The 26057-nt window shown below is 42.5% G+C and overlaps 1 protein-coding gene across 2 annotated transcripts in view; it reads right to left on the bottom strand.

The window, feature by feature from the left end:
- zgc:113516 (ETNK_euk domain-containing protein) overlaps nucleotides 1-20366 on the bottom strand; it is a 36398-nt gene extending 16032 nt beyond the window's left edge. Inside the window, exons 1-3 of one of the 2 annotated variants that reach the window (XM_029758243.1) lie at nucleotides 19784-20366; nucleotides 15637-15899; nucleotides 10634-10774 (exon numbers count right to left, since the gene is read on the bottom strand). In XM_029758243.1, the coding sequence (XP_029614103.1) occupies nucleotides 10634-10774; nucleotides 15637-15899; nucleotides 19784-19924 (545 nt within the window). In that variant the 5' untranslated portion in view covers nucleotides 19925-20366. The remainder of the gene's footprint in view (nucleotides 1-10633; nucleotides 10775-15636; nucleotides 15900-19783) is intronic. The other variant, XM_029758244.1, reaches the window with a different exon arrangement.
- Between the last annotated feature and the right edge of the window lie 5691 nt (nucleotides 20367-26057).

Below are 26057 nucleotides of genomic sequence, written 5' to 3'. Positions count from 1 at the left end.
TGGGGCCGATCTCCCTACCATCTAGGACTTCTATATCAGGTGGTGTGAAAGGAAGGCCCGGAAAATAGTTCAAGACTCCAGCCACCCAAGCCATAGACTGTTCTCTCTGCTGCCGCACGGAAAGAGGTACCAGTGCATCAAGTCTGACACCAACATGCTCCTGAACAGCTTCTATTCCCAAGCCATAATTCTGCTAAATACTGTAGCTGACATAATGGCTACATGGACTATCTGAGTTGACCCTTATACTGTATTTTATTTTTTATTTTTGCACTGTCTCTATGCACACTCATGCACACTGACACTCCAACACACACATAACATGCACACACATTTATGCAGACTACACACCTGCAGACACACTCACACACAATCATCATGTATGCTGCTGCTTCTCTGTTTATCATGTATCCTGATGCCTAGTCACCTTACCCCTATACATATCTACCTGTATCACTCCAGTATTCCTGCACATTGTTAATATGGTATTGGAACTGACGCTGTATATAGCTTCTTACTTTCTTGTGTTATTCTTATTGTTTTTGTTCTACCTTCTGTTATTTTTAGTGCTACATTGATATTGATTACTGCATTGTTGGGTTTGGCGCGTGCAAGTCATTTCACTGTTCATGTGACATTAAAACTTAAATCTTTAAACAGTACATACACTGCTCAAAAAAATAAAGGGAACACTTAAACAACGCAATGTAACTCCAAGTCAATCACACTTCTGTGAAATCCAACTGTCCACTTAGAAAGCAACACTGATTGACAATAAATTTCACATGCTGTTGGAGTAGATGGTGGAAATTATAGACAATAAACAAGACACCCCCAATAAAGGAGTGGTTCAGCAGGTGGTGACCACAGACCATTTCTCAGTTCCTATGCTTCCCTGCTGATGTTTTGGTCACTTTTGAATGCTGGCGGTGCTTTCACTCTAGTGGTAGCATGAGACGGAGTCTACAACCCACACAAGTGGCTCAGGTAGTGCAGCTCATCCAGGATGGCACATCAATGCGAGCTGTGGCAAGAAGGTTTGCTGTGTCTGTCAGCGTAGTGTCCAGAGCATGGAGGCGCTACCAGGAGACAGGCCAGTACATCAGGAGACGTGGAGGAGGCCGTAGGAGGGCAACAACCCAGCAGCAGGACCGCTACCTCCGCCTTTGTGCAAGGAGGAGCAGGAGGAGCACTGCCAGAGCCCTGCAAAATGACCTCCAGTAGGCCACAAATGTGCATGTGTCTGCTCAAACGGTCAGAAACAGACTCCATGAGGGTGGTATGAGGGCCCGACGTCCACAGGTGGGGGTTGTGCTTACAGCCCAACACCGTGCAGGACGTTTGGCATTTGCCAGAGAACACCAAGATTGGCAAATTCGCTTCAGGCACCCTGTGCTCTTCACAGATGAAAGCAGGTTCACACTGAGCACGTGACAGACGTGACAGAGTCTGGAGATGCCGTGGAGAACGTTCTGCTGCCTGCAACATCCTCCAGCATGACCGGTTTGGCGGTGGGTCAGTCATGGTGTGGGGTGGCATTTCTTTGGGGGGCCGCACAGCCCTCCATGTGCTCGCCAGAGGTAGCCTGACTGCCATTAGGTACCGAGATGAGATCCTCAGACCCCTTGTGAGACCATATGCTGGTGCGGTTGGCCCTGGGTTCCTCCTAATGCAAGACAATGCTAGACCTCATGTGGCTGGAGTGTGTCAGCAGTTCCTGCAAGAGGAAGGCATTGATGCTATGGACTGGCCCGCCCGTTCCCCAGACCTGAATCTAATTGAGCACATCTGGGACATCATGTCTCGCTCCATCCACCAACGCCACGTTGCACCACAGACTGTCCAGGAGTTGGCGGATGCTTTAGTTCAGGTCTGGGAGGAGATCCCTCAGGAGACCATCCGCCACCTCATCAGGAGCATGCCCAGGCGTTGTAGGGAGGTCATACAGGCACGTGGAGGCCACACACACTACTGAGCCACATTTTGACTTGTTTTAAGGACATTACATCAAAGTTGGATCAGCCTGTAGTGTGGTTTTCCACTTTGATTTTGAGTGTGACTCCAAATCCAGACCTCCATGGGTTGATAAATTGGATTTCCATTGATTATTTTTGTGTGATTTTGTCAGCACATTCAACTATGTAAAGAAAAAAGTATTTAATAAGATTATTTATTTCATTCAGATCTAGGATGTGTTGTTTAAGTGTTCCCTTAATTTTTTTGAGCAGTGTAGTACATGTGCAGGGCTCAGTGCCTTCAAGAGACTTGACCACTGACTGAATACTGACATTTTAAAAGAAAATATACTATATTGGACTTATTTCCATGTTTCAAGTTGTTGTATCACATCAAGTTCATGTTGGCCATTAATCTATCAGTAGTCTTACAGCGAAAATAACTCTCTGTGCACAGTACAAATACAGAGACAAATAAAGTCCATTACTTCCTGTGCCTGCAAAGACTTGAAGAAAGACTAGAAGAGGAAAACGTCTGGCCCGGCCTTTTATTCTACCAGGGGGAGAATTACTTAATGCAGTAGTTCACCAACCTGTAGATGCATTCTCCAGGCCTGCATGCGTTTACATCAAAACAAGTTGTTTATGACACTAGACAGCACAACATATCATCCGGAGAGGTCACATGCCTTCACAATGTTTTGTTTTTCCTTCTTGGGAAAGCTCTATCAATCAACAAAGGTCTTATTTTTACGGATGCCACTCGAAAATGCACCTGGGAAACGCTGTGAAAGCATTGGGCCGTTCAAATGATTTTTTTTTGTCTCTTTTCAATCGCCAAAGAAAAAAAATCCAAGAAAGTAATTTAAACACTGTTCTACCTATTTATCCAAGGGGACAAACAGTTGTGGTGCTATTATACACAGTTGTCGACATAATTTAGTGGGGTCTGTTAGGAACGTACAATAAAAGCAGAGACGTAGGCCGTTGTTTACAGTCATGACAGAGCTCTTTTCCCCTCCTACACTATTTTCTCAGCCCCACAATCACTCATTTGGATGGAAGATTATCTTGTTCAGCGCCGTTTAATAATTTTTCATTGTAGTTGCAAATGGACACTTTGCTCATCACTCATAAAGGCTTTGGGCCCTGTCAAAACTGTTATCTGTATTTCTGGGATATAGCCTACACTGTAACACAGTTTTGTTCTTACAACATGTGTTCTTGCAATTTTAGAATAACCCTATTTTTTCTTAGTTTTTTACTTTCCCAGAAACTCTTTTAAAAATAGCCTAGTACAGGGGGTGGCAGGTAGCCTATTGGTTAGAGCATTGGGCCAGTAACTGAAAGGTTGCTGGATGAAATCCCTGAGCTGACTAGGTAAAAATCTGTCATTCTGCCCCTGAACAAGGTAGTTAACCCACTGCTCCCTGGTAGTCTGTCATTATAAATAAGAATTTGTTCTTAAAGGACTTGCCTAGTTAAATAAAAAATAAAACAGTATAAATATTCGTATGATATTAGTATTTCATTCATATATTAGCTCTTGATAGGCAATTTATTTGTATCTCAATATCATCAATATTCATTAAAATATGTCATATTAAATGTGGTTAGCAAATTCCATATCTCTTTAAAAATGCAAACTCATTTTTTATTCTGTTTGCAGAATAACAGTACAGAAGAAAACAAATGTTTGTTCAAAGGCACAATCCATGGTAAAAAAGAAAACGGGATTAATTCCGATCAATTATTCTATCTTGAAAATAAATTCAAACAACAAAAACAAGCTCCCAAACATTTTACATCGCAACACCACTCTGCTATCTTGAACCCCCCCCACACACACTTCTCTTGCCCAACTCCTCTGCCTTTCAGACGCAGGCGGTCGTGAAGTATGCTGCTAGTCTCCCGGCTCCCACTCCTCTCATTTCTTTCAGTGAAGTTTCTAGAGAGCTAGCTACAGTAATTAGAGGAATTTCCTCCTCTGGCGGCTCGTTATCAATGCGCCTTATTTACAGCTGATTACCAGCTCCAGTGGAGCAGCAGTGATTATGGCAGTATTGTGTGGTTTGTGTTGAGTGTTAAATGGGAGAATTAGCAGGAGGGCTTTGAGCAGAGCAGGAGGCTGCTCTCTCCGGCTTCAGCACTCTCCTCGGAACTGTAGTGCAGCTGTATCTCTCCTTTCCTGCTTTCCTCTCGTCTCATGTTCTCTCCTGTCCTGCTCTGTCCTGTTCTCTCCTCCCCACTCCTCTCCTGTTCTGCCCTCTTCCCCCCTCTCCTCAACACCACAGATGTATCTCCTCTCCTGTTCTCTCTTCTCCTTCCTCTCCTCTGCCTCCCACCCCAGCGGGTGACTGTCTGACGCTGACTGAGGGGCTCTTCTGCAGGTGCAGCCTCTTCCTGCTCCCCCTCTACCTCCGTTTCCTCGGAAGACACTCTTTCACAAGCACTTTTACATTCCCCAAGTACAAAAGTCTCTCTGATGCTTTTGTGTGTTGTCCGGTTCTCAACCTCTCCCTCTGTGGCTCCTTTTATCACACACAAAACCACATACAAACAAACATTCAAAGCAATAATTTGAAATGTATATTTTATGGACGATTGACCTGTAAGAGCTAATAGATTGGAAGAATTCCTTGTATTAGTGGAACACCTTACAATGAGAGATGTGAAAAATATAAACAAATTTGTTCTGCACAGAAATCACCCATATTTGATTATGACATGCACTATGTATACAAAAGTATGTGGACACCCCTTCAAATGAGTGGATTCAGCTCAGTGACTTTCAACGTGGTACCGTCAGAGTAGCCCCTGGTAGAGTAGCACCGGTCAACTGTAAGTGCTGTTGCTGTGAAGTGAAAATGTTTATAGTAGCAACAACGGCTCAGCCTCAAAGTAATAAGCCACACAGCATCACAGAACGGGACCGCAGAGTGCTGAAGCTCGTAGTGTGTAAAAATCGGCGGCCCTCGGTTGGAACACTCACTACAAACTCCTTCTGGTAGCAATGTCAGCAAAATAACTGTTTGTCGGAAACTTAATGAAATGGTTTTCCATGGCCGAACAGCCGCACACAAGCCTAAGATCACCATGCGCTATGCCAAGCGTTGGCTGGAGTGGTGTAAAGCTCGCATTGGACTCTGGAGCAGTGGAAACGTGTTCTCCGGAATGATGAATCACGTTTCACCATCTGGCAGTCCGATGGACAAATCTGGGTTTGGCGGATGCATTGTGCCAACTGTAAAGTTTTGTGGAGGAATAATGGTCTGGGGCTGTTTTTCATGGTTTGGGTTAGGCCCCTTAGTTCCAGTGAAGGGAAATCTTAATGCTACAGCATACAATGACATTGTAGACGATTCTGTTCTTCCTACTTTGTGGCAACAGTTTGGGGAAGCACCTTTCCTGTTTCAGTATGACAATGCCCCCGTGCACAAAGCGAGGTCAATACAGAAATGGTTTGTCGAGATCGGTGTGGAAGAACTTGACTGGCCTGCACAGAGCCCTGACCTCTACCCCATCCAACACCTTTGAAATTAATTGTAACACCAACTGCGAGCCAACATCAGTGCCCAAGCTCACTAATGCTCTTGTGGCGGAAGTAAGTCCCCGTAGCAATGTTCCAACATCTAGTGGAAAGCCTTCCGAGAAGAGTGGAGGCTATTATAGTAGCAAAGGGGGGACAAACTCCATATTAATGACCATGATTTTGGAATGAGATGTTCGACGAGCAGGTGTACACGTACATTTGGTCATGTAGTGTATAAACATACATTTAAATATTGATCTAGACATCCAAACAGTGGAGGCTAGTGAGGGGAGGACGGCTCATAATAATACCTGAAATGGAGTCAATGGAAAGGCATCAGACACATGGAAACCATATGTCTGATGTATTTGATACCATTCCACCTATTCTGCTCCAGCCATTTCCACAAGCCCGTTCTCCCCAATTAAGGTGCCACCAACCTCCCGTGCATCCAAATGTCTGGAGACAATGTTCAACCTTTTAGTGGAGCCTTTCTGCACTGCTAAAAGTTGTTTTTCTTTTAAGTCAAATCTATTTGTTCTTTTTGTGTCCTATGAAAATAATTTTCAGACTTAATTGTGGATCAACTTATCCAGGTTTGAAAATGTATCACAATATAGCCCCATCTATTGGACGTCCGACTGAGGTGCAACTGTGGTTAAAGCTGGTGTACAGAACACTTTGCAAAATGAATAATGCCCTTTCTATAATGAAATGGCCTACAGGTTAGCAATTTCCTATACATACTTGGCTTGAACATCATCTTATTTACTTCTAAGATTATTGAAAATTGTTTGCTTATACTTCCATTATCATATCGGAAATACCACTTCCTGTGTCATGCCACATCACGGGTATGTCTAATGAGAAGCATGAGCTGGCGCACACCCAGAGAAATGGTTTTGTGTAGAGGTGCTGACTAACGGCGAGTAAACTGTAAGCTATCAAAAATAAATAGAGAGTCGCACGCTATATATAAACTTCCCGTAATTTATCGAGGTAAACCACCAACGTTTCAGGCATCGCTGTGCCTTCTTCAGGGTAACGCGGTGAACGCTTGAGCCAGGTTATGTAGACAAACAGTGCAATTAGTGCAACCAATGACAATAGTGAGGGGGGGGTGTCATAATTACTAGGTTGATGAAAATGAATTGAGTGAAACCGTTACAAGACAATAGTTTACAGCATGTTGAATATATTAGGCTATTGTTATCATATGGCAACATAAATTAGATATTGTACATAATATTAGCATCAACATACATTACTGTTGAATTTTATTTCATATACATTTATTTGTTTCCATTACATTTCATTTTTGTTACATGTAATCTTTTGGTTCAACCATAATGCATAATAAGCACGCTGATAGGCTGTAGAAATCTCTTCAGTGGGTCCTATGATTGAGTGTAGTCTGGCCCAGGAGTGTGAAGGTGAATGGAAAGGCTCTGGAGCAACGAACCGCCTTTGCTGTCTCTGCCTGGCCGGTTCCCCTCTTTCCACTGGGATTCTCTGCCTCTAACCCTATTACAGGGGCTGAGTCACTGGCTTACTGGTGTTCTTCCATGCCGCCCCTAGGAGGGGTGCGTCACTTGAGAGGGTTGAGTCACTGACGTGGTCTTACTGTCTGGGTTGGCGCCCCCCCTTGGGTTGTGCCGTGGCGGAGATCTTTGTGGGCTATACTCGGCCTTGTCTCAGGATGGTAAGTTGGTGGTTGAAGATATCCCTCTAGTGGTGTGGGGGCTGTGCTTTGGCAAAGTGGGTGGGGTTATATCCTGCCTGTTTGGCCCTGTCCGGGGGTATAATCGGATGGGGCCACAGTGTCTCCTGACCCCTCCTGTCTCAGCCTCCAGTATTTATGCTGCAGTAGTTTATGTGTCGGGGGGCTAGGGTCAGTCTGTTATATCTGGAGTATTTCTCCTGTCTTATCCGGTGTCCTGTGTGAATTTAAGTATGCTCTCTCTAATTCTCTCTTTCTTTCTTTCTTTCTTTCTCTCTCTCTCTCGGAGGACCTGAGCCCTAGGACCATGCCTCAGGACTACCTGGCATGATGACTCCTTGCTGTCCCCAGTCCACCTGGCCGTGCTGCTGCTCCAGTTTCAACTGTTCTGCCTGCGGCTATGGAACCCTAACCTGTTCACCGGATGTGCTACCTGTCCCAGACCTGCTGTTTTCAACTCTCTAGAGAAAGCAGGAGCGGTAGATATACTCTCAATGATCGGCTATGAAAAGCCAACTGACATTTACTCTTGAGGTGCTGACTTGTTGCACCCTCGACAACTACTGTGATTATTATTATTTGACCATGCTGGTCATTTATGAACATTTGAACATCTTGGCCATGTTCTGTTATAATCTCCACCCGGCACAGCCAGAAGAGGACTGGCCACCCCTCATAGCCTGGCTCCTCTCTAGGTTTCTTCCTAGGTTTTGGCCTTTCTAGGGAGTTTTTCCTAGCCACCGTGCTTTTACACCTGCATTACTTGCTGTTTGGGGTTTTAGGCTGGGTTTGAGATATCAGCTGATGTAAGAAGGGCTATATAAATAAATTTGATTTGATTTAGAAAGAATATATTCATTTATAAGAAGGAGAAATGTTCATAAGAAGGGCTTGAGATCAATGTCAATATTCAGACCACTAGGGGTCAGTGTTTTAGACAGGATATCCTGTAGGCCTCCCTGTGTAGTAGTAGGGTCTCGATGTTACCTCCTCTCCTAGGTAGAGTAACAAATCAAATCAAATAGCATTAGTCACATGCGCCGAATACAACAGGTGTAGACCTTACAGTGAAATGCTTACTTACAGACCCTAACCAACAATGCAGTTGAAAAAATATGAAGAACAATAAGAAATAAAAGTAACAAGGAGTTAAAGAGCAGCAGTAAAATAACAGAGTCAAAGTCAATGTGCGGGGGCACCGGTTAGTCGAGGTAATTGAGGTAATATGTACATGTAGGTAGAGTTATTAAAGTGACTATGCATAGATGATAACAGAGAGTAGCAGCGGTGTAAAAGAGGGGGGGGGGGCAATGCAAGTAGTCTGGGTAGCCATCGCTCAATACCTGTGTATTTGAGGGAGAAGATAGAATGGTTAGCTCCAACAAAGTGAGCTGCTACTGGAAAGTCAACGTTCTTACACCTGATTAAGCTTTGGTGTTCAGCTATGCGTTGTTTTAATTGTCTTTTCGTTTGTCCTATCTATGCTTTCCCACATGGACAGGTGATGAGATAGATCACTCCCTTTGTCTTGCATGAGATGATACCCCTAACAGGGATTTTCTGACCTGTATGTGGGTGTCTGAAGAAGGATGTTTATGTGGTGCTATTGCATTGAGTGCATGAGCCACATGTGTAGTTCCCATTTGGAATGGGTGTCAGGAGTGTTAGAGTGGGGGCAGGTCAGATCCCACTAAGCTATCCCCAATACTGTGGCCATGCTTGTAGACCACCAATAACTATGACACACCCCCTCACTATTGTCATTGGTTGCACTAATTGCACTGTTTGTCTACATAACCTGGTTCAAGCATTCGTGACATTACCCTGAAGAAGGCACAGTGATGCCGAAATGTTGGTGGTTTACCCGATAAATTACTGGAAGTTTATATCAAGCGTGTGCGACTCTCTTTATCTAAAATAGAACTTATATGGGATGTTACACACAAAAAAGTTAGTTGTCTGTGTCCTGTCATAGCAATGTTAAAAAGACTACTAGAGGCACGTTGACTCCATCTCATATGTATGCAGGAAGCTGCTCCTATCTTATCATAGGGATCCCAATCTCCCCATCGTACTTCTATGTTAAATGGATGACCCACTCCACAGCTAATTGCCTTGCCCTCTCCCACCAAAACACACAAAAAAACTGAAAGAACGTACTTGACTAGTATGGTGATATTCTTTCAATCTGAAATTTTAAAGCAGACCTAGTACTTTGGGACTCTAGTTTGACTCGAGTTTGCATGGACTTCCGACCCCTCTTAGCAAATGTAAACAAGGCAGAACATTTGACTGATAAGGGAGAGAGCGTTTCAAGGAAACCGAGCTAATGTCTGCTTTTATTTGTAATGTCTGGAAGTTCCATCTCTCTTTTCACCCTGTGACCCTGGCTAAGATAGCACAATGTCATTACAACAGGCGCTACTCCCCCACCTCCTCAATGGGCCAATCACTTCTTCTCATCTTGGTGTCCCCACATAGCAAGAGAGAGTGGACTAATGCTGCGTTCATAACAAAGTAGGAAGCTAGTAATTTCCACTTGTTCAGTCTTAAAGCTACAATATGTAACTTTTTGGGCAACCATAGCAAATTCACATAAAAATATGAGTAATAGATCTTTCATTGAAAGAAAGTCTAAGAAGCGGTAGATCTGTTCTATGTATGCTATTTCTGTGCTTCCCTTTCTGTAGTTTTGTTTTTGTGTCTTTTACTTTGGTTGTACAACAGCTGAAATACAATATTTTTGGTTATGGAAAATGTGTTTCACACCGGTTTAGATGGTACAGTGATTCTCTACACAATGACTGCTTGTTTTGTCATACAAACTGAAAATAGGAGAACTATTAGAATTCTAGCAACCAGGATATGGCAGAGCGATTTCTGCATAAAATACGAGTTGGATGCATTCACATGCTTTGAACCCGTTGAGAAACACAAATTGTCTGATGGCAAACAAGCTGTGTCAACCCTAATCTAAAAGTACACATTAAACTCACAAACAAATGATAGTGTTTAAAACCATATTAATAGATTGTTTTTTCTAAATAGTGTTTTGTTGTTGCATTTAACTGCCGAAAATGCTGTTATCGAGGTAATTCCTTAATATGTGATGTCAAGAGTTCAGCATGTAGGATAAATTGGAGCTCAGGTATGATAGACTTATTTACCAATAGTAATTACCAGTTGGAGGAACATTCAACTGGATTTTCCCCAGCTGTATGTGGTAAATACCACCTTCCCACTTGGTTATGAACGCAGCATAATAGCAACAGTAACGACTGGCTAAATGAGTCAGACTTCACCATCAATACAACTCATAAAGGAAGAGGAAAGTGAACGACTATTACAAATCTTTGGTTTACAAAAAACATTTAACAAACAATGAAATGTCTAAGTTTCTAAGTAGATAGGGTTGTGTTAACTCACCTATGTGGTGCTGTTGTGTTGCTCAGAGCATTTTGGACAAGTTTGAGAAACTGGGCCATCTTCTTCCACAGAATATTCTCCACAGGGTTGTCCGATTCAAGCTTGATCGAGTGGATTTTTCCCATTTCTGTCGCAATCAATCTACAGAAGGAAAAAAAATAGTATAATTGTATAACATAACTACAAATGAGACAGAGCCAAGATATTGCACACAAAAAAAAGCAACTTCACTTCTTGACCTGTTTCACTCGGCTTGGACCCAGACAGCAACTCTGCCCACAATTAAGAAGGTAAGAGACCTTATTCAAAAATCTCTGTGAGGTACTGTCTGTTTTCCAGCCGAGTCTTAATGGTGAAAGATCTCTTGTCCTCCTCATCCACAACATTTTGAGGTTCAATTTGGCAGAACTATTTTCCTATAATGATTAATCTGGTCGGTGAACAGTAGAATTTAACGAAATTGATCCAGAGTTGACCTACAATCACGTGTAGAACCTAAGGAAATTGGTTCAGAGTTAAAATTGATCAATGGGAGTAAAACCTAAGGGAACTGGTTCAGGGGATCAAAGGAAATGTATCTAGGGAGTAAATCTAAGGAAACTGATTTACATTAAATAATAGGCATAATATATATAATTAAATACAAGCACAGTATACAGTATATAACTGATTTGCACACATGAGAGGTAGTGAATTGAAGAGTGAACATATTTAATGAGGTCGGTAAAAGTAAGTCAGAAGGTTGAAGTTAATACACAGAAATTTGACTGTAATTGTTTGGTTGATATTAGTACAGGTTGAGTCCAACAAACATACTCTTTACTCTGGTACCCACTGATAAATCCTTATCCAGACCCAAATCTAAATCAGCGCCCTAAACTCACACACTGAGAGACTTACATAAAGTAAAAACAAACAAACACACACATGCACACACACGTACACACACACAGCCAGCCAGCCAGCCAGCCAGCCAGCCAGCCAGCCAGCCAGCCAACCAACAGGTGCTACTCTAAAGAAAACCTTCTAAGAACCTGTGAAAGCCTTCACATCGTTTTGTTCTCTGATATCTCAGCGACCCTATCCTGTCCTCTGATACTCCTAAAAAACAGAGTAGTCTCATGACCCCCCCACCAGACACATGGATGGATAACCCTCTCATTCCTCCATTCCCATGCTCCACTGTTATCATTCACTTCCAGATCCAATGTGAGACCCACTGGATTGACACTGCTACAGCGCCCTATGAAAGTGACGCGTTCCTACGTACATACTTCCAGGTTCAGGTACCATAATCTCTTGACTAGACTTCAAGATGATATAATTAAATTCATGAAAAACAAAGTCATTTCAGATATATATAAAACTATATTCGTATTTGTGTATTGATTAAATCCTACCTGACGCTTTTTATCAAGATATTTGACGCTCAAGACGTAAGACACTTCGCCGAAAGTTAGAACATTTGCATTGGAACTACAGTGCCTTCAGAAACTATTCATACGTTTGCTTATTATTGAAAATGAAATATTTTGTTTACTGGACAAAAATATAAGCGCAACATGTAACAATTTCTAAGATTTGACCGAGTAACCGTTACAGTTCATATAAGGTAATCATTCAATTTAAATAAATTCATTAGGCCACTAAACTTTGGATTTCACATGACTGGGAATACAGATATGCATCTGTTGGTCACAGATACTGTACCTAAAAAGGTAGAGGCGTGGATCAGAAAACCTGTCAGTATCTACTGTAGTGTGCAGCACGACACATTTCCTTCACATAGAGTTGATCAGGCTTTTGATCGTGGCCTGTGAATTGTTGTCCCACTCCTCTTTAATGCGAAGTTGCTGGATATTGGCGGGAACTGGAACACGCTGTCGTACACGTCGATCCAGAGCATCTCAAGGAAACGGGGTGACATGTCAATGGGTGACATGTCTGGTGAGTACACAGGCCATGGAAGAACTGGGACGTTTTCAGCTTCCGGGAATTGTGTACAGATCATTATTATGCATTATCAATGAATGAATGAACCTCAGAATCTCGTCATGGTATCTCTGTGCATTCAAAATGCAATTGTGTTCATTATGTTACATCTGCTCCTGCCATGCCCTCTACTGCTCATCCTGTGTCTCTTTGACCTGCCGCCACTCCCCCAGTGGTCTCGCCCTCTCTCTGTGTGTGTGATTGTGTGGGCGGAGACAGGTGTGCTGGAGTCAGAGCAGATCCATACCAGCTGCAACCTGTTCCATAATCAAGACATCAACAAATACTCAGTTCTGCAATTTCCACACTGCCAGATAGTAATCTCTGCTCAGCCAGTCTACGTCTCTAGCCATTTGTTACTATTTAGAGCCTGTTATCCTGTTGTGCCTGTTTTCCTTGCCTGACACGGTTTTCCTCTCCACTACAGTTCTGGCCGCTCTGACTCTGGTCCATGTCTCCAGTCCCACGTCTCCTCATCCTGCTACTCTGCCCTGGATTCCCCACTCTACTGCTCCCTTGGATTCCCCTCCGGACCTCCTTACCCTGTCCCAACTCCTCTCGCCCTAGCCTCAGCCTCCGCACCTTGTTTCCTGCAACCCGTCCGAGCTTCCCCTGGCCTGCACTCCATCTTCCCCATGTTTCAATAAATACCTTGGTTACTTCATCCCAGTCTCCTCGTCTGAGTCTGCTCTTGGGTTTCCCTGTTCCACACCGTGTAAACACAATGTCCGTAGCTTTTTGCTCCCCACACCATAATCCCACCGCCACCATGGGGCACTCAGTTCACAACGTTGACATCAACAGACCACTCGCCCACACGACGCCATACACGTGGTCGTGAAGAGGTCAGAACAACACCTATTAACCCTCAGGAGACTGAAAAATTTGGCATGGGTCCTCAGATCCTCAAAGTTCTACAGCTCCACCATCGAGGGCATCCTGACTGGTTGCATCACCGCCTGGTATGGCAACTACTCGGCCTCCGACCGCAAGGCACTACAGAGGGTAGTGCGTATGGCCAAGTACATCCCTGGGGCCAAGCTTCTTGCTATCGAGGACCTCCAGGACCTTGTACCTTATACCAGGCGGTGTCAGAGGAAGGCCCTAAAAATTGCCAAAGACTCCAGCCACCCTAGTCATAGACTGTTCTCTCTGCTACCGCACGGAAATGGTACTGGAGTGCCAAGTCTAGGTCTAAAAGGCTTCTTAACCGCTTCTACCCCCAAGCTATAAGACTTCTGAACAGCTAATCAAATGGCTACCCGGACTATTTGCATTGACACCCTTCCCCCACCCCCATTTATTTACGCTGCTGCTACTCTCTGTTTATTATCTATGCATAGTCAATTTACCTCTACCTACATGTACATATTACCTCAATTACCTCGACTAGCCTGTGCCCCCGCACATTGACTCTGTACTGGTACCCACTGTATATATCCTTGTTGCTGTTATTTTTCTATTTTCTTTTATTAATATTTATGCATTTTTTTGTAAATACTTTCTTAACACTTATTTTTCTTAAAACTGCATTGTTGGTTAAGGGCTTCTAATTAAGCATTGCACTGTAAGGTTTACACCTTTTGTATTCGGCACGTGACAAATAAAATTTGATTTAATGAGGCTGGTTGGACGTACTGCCAAATTAAAATGACGCTGTAGAGAAATTAACATTACATTCTCTGGCAACAGCTCTAGACATTCCTGCAGTCAGCATGCCAATTTCACGCTCCCTCAAAACTTGAGACATCTGTGGCATTGTGTTGTATGACAAATTTCACATTTTAGAGTGGCTTTTTATTGTCCCCAGAACAAGGTGCACCTGTGTAATGATCATGCTGTTTAATCAGCTTCTTGTTTAATCAGCTTCTTGATATGCCACACCTGTCAGGTGGATGGATTATCTTGGCAAAAGAGAAAAGCTCACTAACAGGAATGTAAACAAATTTGTGCACAACGTTTTTGAGAAATAAGATTTTTGTGCAAATGGAACATTTCTGGGATCTTTAATTTCAGCTCATGAAACATGGCATGGGTCCTCAGATCCTCAAAGTTCTACAGCTGCACCATCGAGAGCATCCTGACTGGTTGCATCACCGCCTGCTATGGTAACTGACCAACACTTTACATGTTGTGTTTATATTTTTGTTAAGTACAAGTATTCACACCCCTGAGTCAATACATGTTCAAATCACCTTTGTCAGTGATTACAGCTGTTACAGTCTTTCTGGGTAAGTCTCTAAGAGCTTTACACACCTGGATTGTACAAAAGCTCTGTCAAATAGGTTGTTGATCATTGCTAGACAACCATTTTAAAGTCTTGCCATAGATTTTCAAGCAGATTTAAGTCAAAACTGTAACTCGGCCACTCAGGAACATTTGTTGTCTTTTTAGTAAGCAACTCCTGTGTAGACTTGTGTTTTAGGTTATTGTCCTGCTGAAAGGTGAATTCATCTCCCAGTGGATGGTGAAAAGCAGACAGAACACCGTTTTCCTATAGGATTTTGCCTGTGGTTAGCTGTATTATGTTTATTTTTATTATATATATATATATTTAACCCCCTTTTTCTCCCCAATTTCGTGATAGTCAATTGCGATCTCATCGCTGCAACTGCCCAACGGACTCAGGAAAGGCAAATGCTGAGTCATGCGTTCCCCAGACATGACCCACCAAACATGACCCATACATAACACTTTGTATTAAGGAGAAAAAGTTAATTGCTTTGCCACATTTTTTTGCAGTATTACTTTAGTGACTTGTTGGAAACAGGATGCATGTTTTGGAATATGTGTATTCTGTAAAAGCTTCCTTCTTTTCAATCTGTCAATTATGTTATTATTGTGGAGGAACTACAATGTTGTTGATCCAGCCTCAGTTTTCTCCAATCACAGCCATTAAACTCTGTAACTGTTTGAAAGTCACCATAGGCGTCATTTTTTCATTTGTGTTCTTCAAATCTGTACCCTAAATGTACAGTATGTGTAAGACATTTAGAACTTTTCACAGATACCTATAGATGGCAGGCTGTGTGAGCAGTGTGTCGTCCAACACGGTCCCCCTCACAAACTCGTAGCAGATGCCGTTCTGGAAGCTGCAGTAGATCTGCGGGCCGCAGTTGTGAGTGTGGAGTATCTTGAACATCTCCAACTCTCTCTCCCGGTCCACATAGAGCTCTGTCATCCTCCCGTACACACGAACCAGCACGGCCCCTGACTCCTGGAGCGAGCCCACGAAGCAGCCCATCAGCTGGTTGGTGATGCCCTCTGTGAACACCTGAACACAACACAGCAATATCAGGATAGTGTCGATAGCAGTAACAATCTTTTCAATTTTTTGACCCCTTTTTCTCCCCAATTTCGTGGTATCCAATTGGTAGTTACAGTCTTGTCCCATTGCTGCAACTCCCTTACGGACTCGAAAGAGGCGAAGGTCGAGAGCCGTGCGTCCTCCGAAACACAACCCAGCCAAGCCGCACTGCTTCTTGACACAACGACTTTAAGACCCATAGGGCGGCGCACAATTGGCCCAGCGTCGTCCGGGTTGGGAGAGGGTTTGGCCGGCAGGGATGTTCTTGTCCCTTTGCGCACTAGCGACTCCTGTGGCAGGCCGAGTGCAATACACGCTGACACGGTCGCCAGGTGTACGGTGTTTCCACCGACACATTGGTGCGGCTGGTTTCTGGGTTAAGCGGGGGGGGGCATTGTTTCAAGAAGCAGGAAGCCAGCCGCACCACAGGAGTCACTAATGCGCGATGGGACAAGAACATCCCTGCCGGCCAAACCCTCCCCTAACCCGGATGACGCTGGGCCAATTGTGCGCCGCTCCATGGGTCTTCCGGTCGCAGCTGGCTGCGACAGAGCCTGGACTCGAATCAGGATCTCTAGTGGAACAGCTAGCACTGAGATGCAGTGCCTTAGACCACTACTCGGGAGGCCCGGTAACGTTCTTGACTCTCATCCTCATATTATCCCCCTCATGAGCCGTTAGTTCCCTGCTCTGAGGTTTCACAAACAGCGCAAGCTCAGCTGCGACGTCACAGCCCACCCATGTGTATACCTGCTTTCTAGGGCTGGGAATTTCCATGGACCTCACGATATTATATAAGATTGCGATACAATATGTATTGTGATTCTCACGATTATGTACGTATTGCGATTTGATACTGTGATTATATTACGATTCGATGTTCCAAACATATTGCTCACCATATGTCTGATGCAGAGGAACAAGAGAGAGCCATGAGAAAACGAGTTTTGATCAGTCATGGAAATAAAACTGCTGAAAGCAAATTGGCTTCCTATTTAAAAAGAAGATGGAGAACAAGCTATGAAGAAAACATACTGGAGTTTTGGTGCAGGTACAGCCAACTAGTACAAAAAATAATATTGTGAGATTGTCGAAACGATACAATTTATTATAAACAATTATATCCCAATATGTAACTGTATCGATTTTTCCCCCCCATCACTACTGTCTACCTGTTATGTGTGAGTGTCTCCCACTCCTCCTGTTTTAAATCAGATTATATCACTTTTACGCATGATGTCTACATCAATGATGTTTTGTATGTTTATGGTGATAGGCCTGTGGACTCATTATCTCTGTTCCTCAACAGTCCAAAAATGTATAAAAATATGAATGAGGAAAGAGAGGAGAAAAGCACACAAAAAGATCTGAATAAATCCAAACAAAGGTCCAAACTGCATGAGATTAAAAATGGAAAGAAGTAGAGGTTTGCAGTGCTGTGGATTGTTCCATATGGGCAAATACTGTTCCGTAACAAACTAAAACATTAAATATAACACGTGTATCCTAACATCAAGTCATAAGTTCCTGTTTAAAGTAATTGCATAACACTTAAATTGGGCCAGCATTCATATTGTGTTAAAAGTTATGGTATTTTGACAGGTCGCAATAGTTTATGACTTCCAACTTTACACTACACAATAACAATGTTATGATGATTGAGCCCATGATTAACCAAAGAGAGACAATCCCATCTCTTATTCAAAGCAGGTGGAGACTCGTCCAGGGAGGGAGAGGGGTATGGTCCTACTCATTAAAGGGATGGTTCACCAAAATTCCATACCATTACCGTCAAGAATTTGTTCTTAACTGCCTTGCCTAGTTAAACAAAGGTTAAATACAAATAAAATAAATACAAATTCCCTGCAGAGAGTGGCCAGATAAACAAAACCATAGCATTGACTGCTGTCTTACATTGTCCATAGACTGCTTACAGGGTAAGGAAATTAATATGTAATTCTGTAATTTGAGTGAAATATCCCTTTAATTTGAGGAACTATTAAAATGAAACATTAAAACATCCTGCTTGTAAGCATTTATAGTCACTCCAGTGTATTATGTAACTGATTGGGACAATTTCAAGGACAAATCCTACAGGCCACTTTCATTATTGAGCACCGACTGGAAAATGTTCAGTGATTATGATGTGGTCATGGTAAGCAATATCAGACCCTCCACATGCACATCAATGCACATTTGTTTCCATTCACTGCCTGCTCCAACGTTCTCTCACTCCCACTGTCCCCCAAGGGCTCCTCAAACCCCCGAAAGGGACTGCATCTAACACAATGTTTCATCGAGAGTGGCAGAGAACAAACATGGTCACCTTGACATTTGATGAAGTATTCATAGCGCTGGATTGAGAGCCATTTGAACAAACATGCCACAGCTAACACAAGATAGACTATTGTAATAAAATACGACAGGCTTTTCTCATCAACCTGGTGTGGTATGTGGGACAAAGAGAGCAAACCCATAACCTATTCTTGAACATGAAGGACCATGCATTGACAAACCGTTTGTGTGGAGGTGTATTCTAGCGAGAATCTGCCTTTTGTTGGATAGCAATCACAAATGTTGTCGCAAACTTGAGTTGACTCTTAGAACAATTGTTAGCTGGCCAGTATACACAATATTTGGTTCTGGGTTTGCACAATGTGGTGAGCACCATTCACCAATGCCACTGTAGCCTTCATGCTGTTGTGAACTCACATTTGATGGAACCCATGCTTTGTTTAGTATAAGACTTACTAGATCCAACTTTAAAATACCATTTAGTTGTATTCCTGTTCCCAAAACACGGGTTTTGGTTTAAGGAGAGGTGTTTGCCTCGTTTGAATAGATGTCTTTTTTTTGTTGAAGTTTAAGAGATGATTATACTATCTGTTCCGTACTTCAATAGAGGTATGAGAACCACTAAATGAATTGGATGAATTGGAGTGCTGTAATAATTCTTCCATCTTTGCCACGGAAAAAGTACATTAAGTCTAGGTAGTCCCTCCCGGTTTCAGGATGTTTTATTCGGTTTCGTGTCTAATGAACACAACCCAGTCAGTGAAACTAGATGTCTTGGTCTAAGCTCTGCGGAGGATCATTTCTCTATCCAACTGACTGAAAAGTCTCTCTCCCTAATTCATTCTGACTCATATCTATTCAACTTGGCCTCTGAATTATGTCAAACCATGTCCGTCTAGGAGTTGAGATTGACAGAGCAAAGACATTTGAGCCAGACAGAAAAGCTTCAATTCAATCCAGAGAGTTTGAGAGGCTATGCTGCCTACTTTTTGAGAATTTCTCGGAGATGTCTATATATCCACTTTTCTGTCGTTTCTGAATATTTTTTGCTCAGAGTCCCCACAAACCTAGACACAATAGTGATTGAGAGGGCTTGAGGGGCAAATCTGGGGGTTAGCGTTCATCTCTCTGTGTGTTTGAACTAGACCTGTTCTAGATTGAGAGGTCAGTCCCGCTCCACTGTGACCCTGACAAACATAGATCCTATTTCTCTGGGAGATTGCCCCACTGTTTGCACACACGAATGGAGACCTTAAGAGAAGTTATGTTAGCTGAGGACAGACGTTCTACGTGATTCCTATGGTTTTCTATGACCTTATTGCAGAAGTTGTTACCTCTGAGTGTCTGGTTGAAGGTTGAGGAGAATGTTTTTTCATTGAAACATGTTCAAGGTCTGATGCACACGAGAACAAAACTAGGGGTTAATACCACTCACTTCTCAGAATACTAATACCTCTCGCTTACATTCCAACGGGCAAAACTGTTTGAAATTACAGCATTACAACATCATTTCAACCAGTCTTGCCCATTGGCATTCTGATGTGACAATTTGATACCTTCATCTTGATGTCCTGTGGCTTCCACTGGGGCCTCAGTCTCCCGAGGAGCTCTAGGACACCGCCGCGAGGCTTCTGCTCATCCACACACACATCCAGGTGCAGGAGCTGACCCCTGGGGCATTTAGAGACACCATCCATGACCCTCTGAAGCAGGGTTACTACTCAAGATGGGTCAGGGTCTGAAACTAGGTCAGAGGTAGACAGCCCAAGCTGGTTAAGTAGTTTTTAGACCACGTTGATCGGTAGCCAGACCAAGTTGAGTGGTAGTCCAACCAAGATAGTCTAGTGGAGTAGTATTTAGAACAAGTTGAGCGGTGTTCTGACCAACTAGTAGGAGTAGTAGTAAGTCCCAAGTTGAGTGTTGTTCAACCAAGTGATGTAAAAGTGATGTCCAAATATTCTCAGTCCAACATGCGCTTTTCAGACAGTGTTCAGACACAGCGTTGTCTTGCGGTGGTGTGGGCCCAGTCAAACTGTCATTATGTGTGCTAACTTGTCACCTATTTGTCCAGTCGTGTGTCCAGTGACTCAGCACGCAACACCAGCTGGCTTATCAAAGCACAATGGTCCTCTGGGCATCTCCACGAATCCAGGTTCAGTTAGTTTGTGGGGGTTACACATTAACCATCAAACTCACAGACACTCGACACAACCAAAGCTAAAACATACTATAGATATGGGCTAAATGTTAACAATTTGTGTGGCCGCCTGTCTAGAACATGTACCTTTGACTGCAGGCGGAAATCACTAATATGCTGCAGATTGTGTGCGATGGGTGAAGAAGATTTTTGATAGAGTTGGCTGGGGTGATTGCAAAGACGCTTTACCAAGAGTAAATCTGACTAAATCAAATAAAAAATAATTGTGCCGAATACAACAGATGTAGACCTTACAGTGAAATGCTTACAACAACGCAGATTTAAGTAAAAAATAGATAAGTATAAAATAAAAATAACAAATAATTAAAGAGAACTAGTAAAATAACAGTAGCGAGGCTATATACAGGAGGTACCGGTACAGAGTCAATGTGCGGGGACACCGGTTAGTCGAGGTAATGGAGGTAATACAGTATGTACATGAAGGTAGAGTTAAAGTGATTATGTATAGATAATAGAGAGTAGCAGCAGCATAAAAGGGGGGGGGGGACAATGCAGATAGTCTGGGTAGCCATTTGACTAGCTGTTCAGGAGTCTTATGGCTTGGGGGTAGAAGCTGTTAAGAAGCCTTTTGCACCTAGACTTGGCGCTTTGGTACTTCTTGCTGTGCGGTAGCAGAGAGAACAGTCTATGACTAGGGTGGCTGGAGACTTTGACAATTTTTAGGGCCTTCCTCTGACACCGCCTGGTATAGAGGTCCTGGATGGCAGGAAGCTTGGCCCCAAGGATGTACTTGACTGTATGCACTACCCTCTATAGAGGCCGAGCAGTTGCCATACCCGGCAGTGATGCAACCAGTCAAGATGCTCTTGATGGTGCAGCTGTAGGACTTTCGGATCCTTACAAGGCACCCGACCTACGTCCCCGATATCTCCGTCTCTTTCTCATGCGAATCACAGGGATTTGGGGCTTGTCGGGTGTCTGAAGTAAATCCTTTGCATCCAACTCGTTCGTCCAGTACGAGGTGAGTAATCGCTGTCCTTATATCTAGAAGCTGTTTTCGATCATTAGAAACGGTGGCAGAAACATAATGAACAAAATAAATCTCGAATAACGCAAAAGAAAACACACACAATAGTACAATTGGTTAAGAGACCGTAAAATGGCAGCCATCTCCTCCGACACCATTATACATAGCCACCTCTGTGGTGTTCTTTAAAACTTATTTAAACATCACATCATTTAGCATCCTTTCAGCATGACTAATCATGCTAGTTCACTGCCATGGAATATGTTAAAGGGGAAGTTTTTACTACTTGATGTTAGATGGTTCGGTTTTCTGTTTGAAAAAAACCTGAACCATGCATTACAGTTTCTCCTTTTAGGGTGAGGAGTCATCCAACATCAAGTTGTAAAAACCTAAACTTCCCCTTTAACATTCTACCATATTGAATAACAGTCTGTTTACATTTTTAATTATTCAGAACGTGGTCCAAAGTTCTACATTTACATAATTACAGTAATTGCTTAGAAGTCAAGAATGTGCTGATAATCATGAATTCAATATTTTCTAGGCTTTTAGACGCAAATTAAATTCAGTTGTCATCAAGGGGCATCAAAGAAGTTGTGTACTGAGAGATATGAGTGTATACATAAATTATTTAGAAGAACAGTATAAAGGGTACTGGAGGGGCACAGACACAGATACAAAGACAGACAGACAGACAGACAGACAGACAGACAGACAGACAGACAGACAGACAGACAGACAGACAGACAGACAGACAGACAGACAGACAGACAGACAGACAGACAGACAGACAGACAGACAGACTTTCTTTTCTGTCTTTCCTTCACTTTTTCTCACAGACTTTCACTTCGTCACTACCCCCCTCTCATTGAGACATGAGATTACAACCTATATTCACCCACTCAAAAAGGCAGCTGAAAGTTAGTTGAATTTCCAATTTGTTATCATCACTATGCTTTCAACAATCTAAAAGCACAACCAAATTCCAATGGAAAAAACGCTGTCTGATTTTCGGTTTAGTTGTCACCCAAATGTCTTTCGATGCGTTTTCAACCATTTAAAAGCACAGCAAAGTTCAAATGGGAATATGTCAGATATTTAGTTTATTCCTACAACAGATTGTTATCACTGTGCTTTATCTAGCAGAACCAAATTACCTGGAATGCAGTTGAGATGACATTGTGCCGTTCGATGCCGTTCGAGATGTTGCACAGATTGTTACAGCAGTTGTGAAGATCTCCACAAACCCGTGACGACCTATGCATGCCATGCTATCTTGAACATGTGCACTTTATATGATAACATAAGAAGACATTTTTAGTTACAGTAACCTCAAAAGGTGGCCATGAATGTGTTACGCATTTCAAGGTTTAATGTTACATTTCTTTGTAAGATAGCCTTAACTGTAGGCTATTATTACAAAAGTAATATTGAATTGTGTTTAGTTGATAACGCAACCAAATCTCATATACAGTCGTGGCCAAAAGTTTTGAGAATGACAAAAATATGAATTTCCAAAAAGTTTGCTGCTTCAGTGTCTTTAGATATTTTTGTCAGATTTTACTATGGAATGCTGAAGTATAATTACAAGCATTTCATAAGTGTCAAAGGCTTTTATTGACAGTTACATGAAGTTGATACAAAGAGTCAATATTTGCAGTGTTGACCCTTCTTTTTCAAGACCTCTGCAATCCACCCTGGCATGCTGTCAATTAACTTCTGGGCCACATCCTGACTGATGGCAGCCCATTCTTGCAGAATTTGTCCTACCCGCCTCTTGAGGATTGACCACAAGTTCTCAATGGGATTAAGGTCTGGGGAGTTTCCTGGACATGTACCTAAAATATCTATGTTTTGTTCCACAAGCCACTTAGTCTACACTTTTGCCTTATGGCAATGTGCTCCATCATGCTGGAAAAGGCATTGTTCGTCACCAAACTGTTCCTGAATGGTTGGGAGAAGTTGCTCTCGGAGGATGTGTTGGTACCATTCTTTATTCAGGGCTGTGTTCTTAGGCAAAACTGTGAGTGAGCCCACTCCCTTGGCTGAAAAGTAACCCCACACATGAATGGTCTCAGGATGCTTTACTGTTGGCATGACACAGGACAGATGGTAGCGCTCACCTTGTCTTCTCCGGACAAGCTTTTTTCCGGATGCCCCAAACAATCGGAACGGGGATTCATCAGAGAAAATGACTTTACCCCAGTCCTCAGCAGTCCAATCCCTGTACCTTTTGCAGAATATCAGTCTGTCCCTGATGTTTTTCCTGGAGAGAAGTGGATTCTTTGCTGCCCTTCTTGACACCAGGCCATCCTCCAAAAGTCTTCGCCTCACTGTGCGTGCAGATGCACTCACACCTGCCTGCTGCCATTCCTGAGCAAGCTCTGTACTGGTGGTGCCCTGATCCCGCAGCTGAATCAACTTTAGGAGACGGTCCTGGCGCTTGCTGGACTTCCTTGGGCGCCCTGAAGCCTTCTTCACAACAATCTAACCGCTCTCCTTGAAGTTCTTGATGATTTGATAAATGGTTGATTTAGGTGCAATCTTACTGGCAGCAATATCCTTGCCTGTGAAGCCCTTTGTGCAAAGCAATGATGATGGCACGTGTTTCCTTGCAGGTAACCATGGTTGATTCCAAGCACCACCCTCCTTTTGAAGCTTCCAGTCTGTTATTCGAACTCAATCAGCATGACATAGTGATCTCCAGCCTTGTCCTCGCCAACACTCACACCTGTGTTAACGAGAGAATCACTGACATGATGTCAGCTGGTCCTTTTGTGGCAGGGCTGAAATGCAGTGGAAATGTTTTTGGGGGATTCAGTTCATTTGCATGGCAAAGAGGGACTTTGCAATTAATTGCAATTCATCTGATCACTCTTCATAACATTCTGGAGTATATGCAAATTGCCATCATACAAACTGAGGCAGCAGACTTTGTGAACATTTATATTTGTGTCATTCTCAAAACTTTTGGCTATGACTGTACTTCAGGAAGTATTCATACCCCTTGACCTTTTCCTCATTTTGTTGTGTTACAAGGTGGGATTAAAATTGATTTAATTGTAATTTCTCATCAATTTTCTACACAAAATACTCTAATATCATAGTGGACAAACATTTTTACATTTGTAAAAACGTATTAAGATCTAAAACATTAATATTTATTGATTACATAAATACAATACACCTTTGGCAGCGATAACAGCTGTTCGTTTTTCTGGATAAATCTCTTAGAGTTTTGCACACCTCAATTGTACAATATTTGCACATTATTCTTTAAAACATTCTTCATGCTCTGTTAAGTTGGTTGTTGATCATTGCTAGACAGACATTTTCAAGTCTTGCCATAGATTTTCAAGCCGATTTAAGTCAAAACTGTAACGAGGCCACTCAGGAGCATTCAATGTCATCTTGGTAAGCAACTCCAGTGTTTATTTGGTCTTGTGTTTTAGGTTATTGTCCTGCTGAAAGGTGAATTTGTCTCCCAGTGTCTGTTGGAAAGCAGAATGAACCAGGTTTTCCTCCAGGATTTTGCCTGTGTTTAGTTCGATTCCATTTATTTTTATCCTAAAAAACTCCCAAGGCATACCGATGACAAGCACACCCATAACATGATGCAGTCACCACTATGCTTGAAAATATGAAGAGTGGTACTCAGTGATGTGTTGGATTTGCCCCAAACAACGTTTGTATTCAGGACATGAAGTTCATTTCCTTTGCCACATTTTTTGCAGTTGTACTTTAGTGCCTTATTGCAAACAGGATGCATGTTTTGGAAAATATTTTGTATTCTGTACAGTCTTCCGTCTTTTCACTCTGTAATTTAGGTAAGTTTTGGAAACAGGATGCATGTTTTGGAATATGTGTATTCTGTAAAAGCTTCCTTCTTTTCAATCTGTCAATTATGTTATTATTGTGGAGGAACTACAATGTTGTTGATCCATCCTGAGTTTTCTCCTATCACAGCCATTAAACTCTTTAACTGTTTTCAAGTCACCAGTGGCCTCACGATGAGTGGTTTCCTTCCTCTCGGGCAACTAAGTTAGGAAAGACGCCTGTATCTTTGTAATGACTGGGTGTATTGATACACCATCCAAAGTGTAATTAACTTCACCATCCTCAAAGGGACATCCTCAATGTCTGCTTTTATCAGTGCCCTTCTTTGCGAGGCATTGGAAAACCTCCCTGGACTATGTGGTTGAATCTGTGTTTGAAATTCACTGCTCCACTTAGGGACCTTACAGATAATTGTATGTGTGGGGTACAGAGATGAGGTAGTCATTCAAAAATCATGTTAAATACTATTATTGCACACAGAGTACATGCAACTTATTATATGACTTGATGAGCACATTTTTACTCCTGAACTTATTTAGGCTTACCATAACAAAGGGGTTAAATACATTTCAGCTTTTCATTTTTAATTCATTTGTAAAAATTTACATTATGGGGTATTGTGTGTAGGCCAGTGACACAACAATCTAAATGTAATACATATTTAATTCAGGCTGTAACACAAAACAATGTGGAAAAGACAAGGGGTGTGAATACTTTTTATAGGCACTGTATATAATACTGTACGTTTTCTTGAATCTGTTCTGGATTTGGGGACTGTGGAAAGACCCCTGTTAGCGTGTCTGATGGG

The sequence above is a fragment of the Salmo trutta genome, chromosome 7 (genome assembly GCF_901001165.1).
Source record: "Salmo trutta chromosome 7, fSalTru1.1, whole genome shotgun sequence".
Lineage (NCBI taxonomy): Eukaryota > Metazoa > Chordata > Actinopteri > Salmoniformes > Salmonidae > Salmo > Salmo trutta.
The sequence above is the reverse complement of the archived record's forward strand: the minus strand, read 5'-3'. Positions and strand labels throughout refer to the sequence as shown.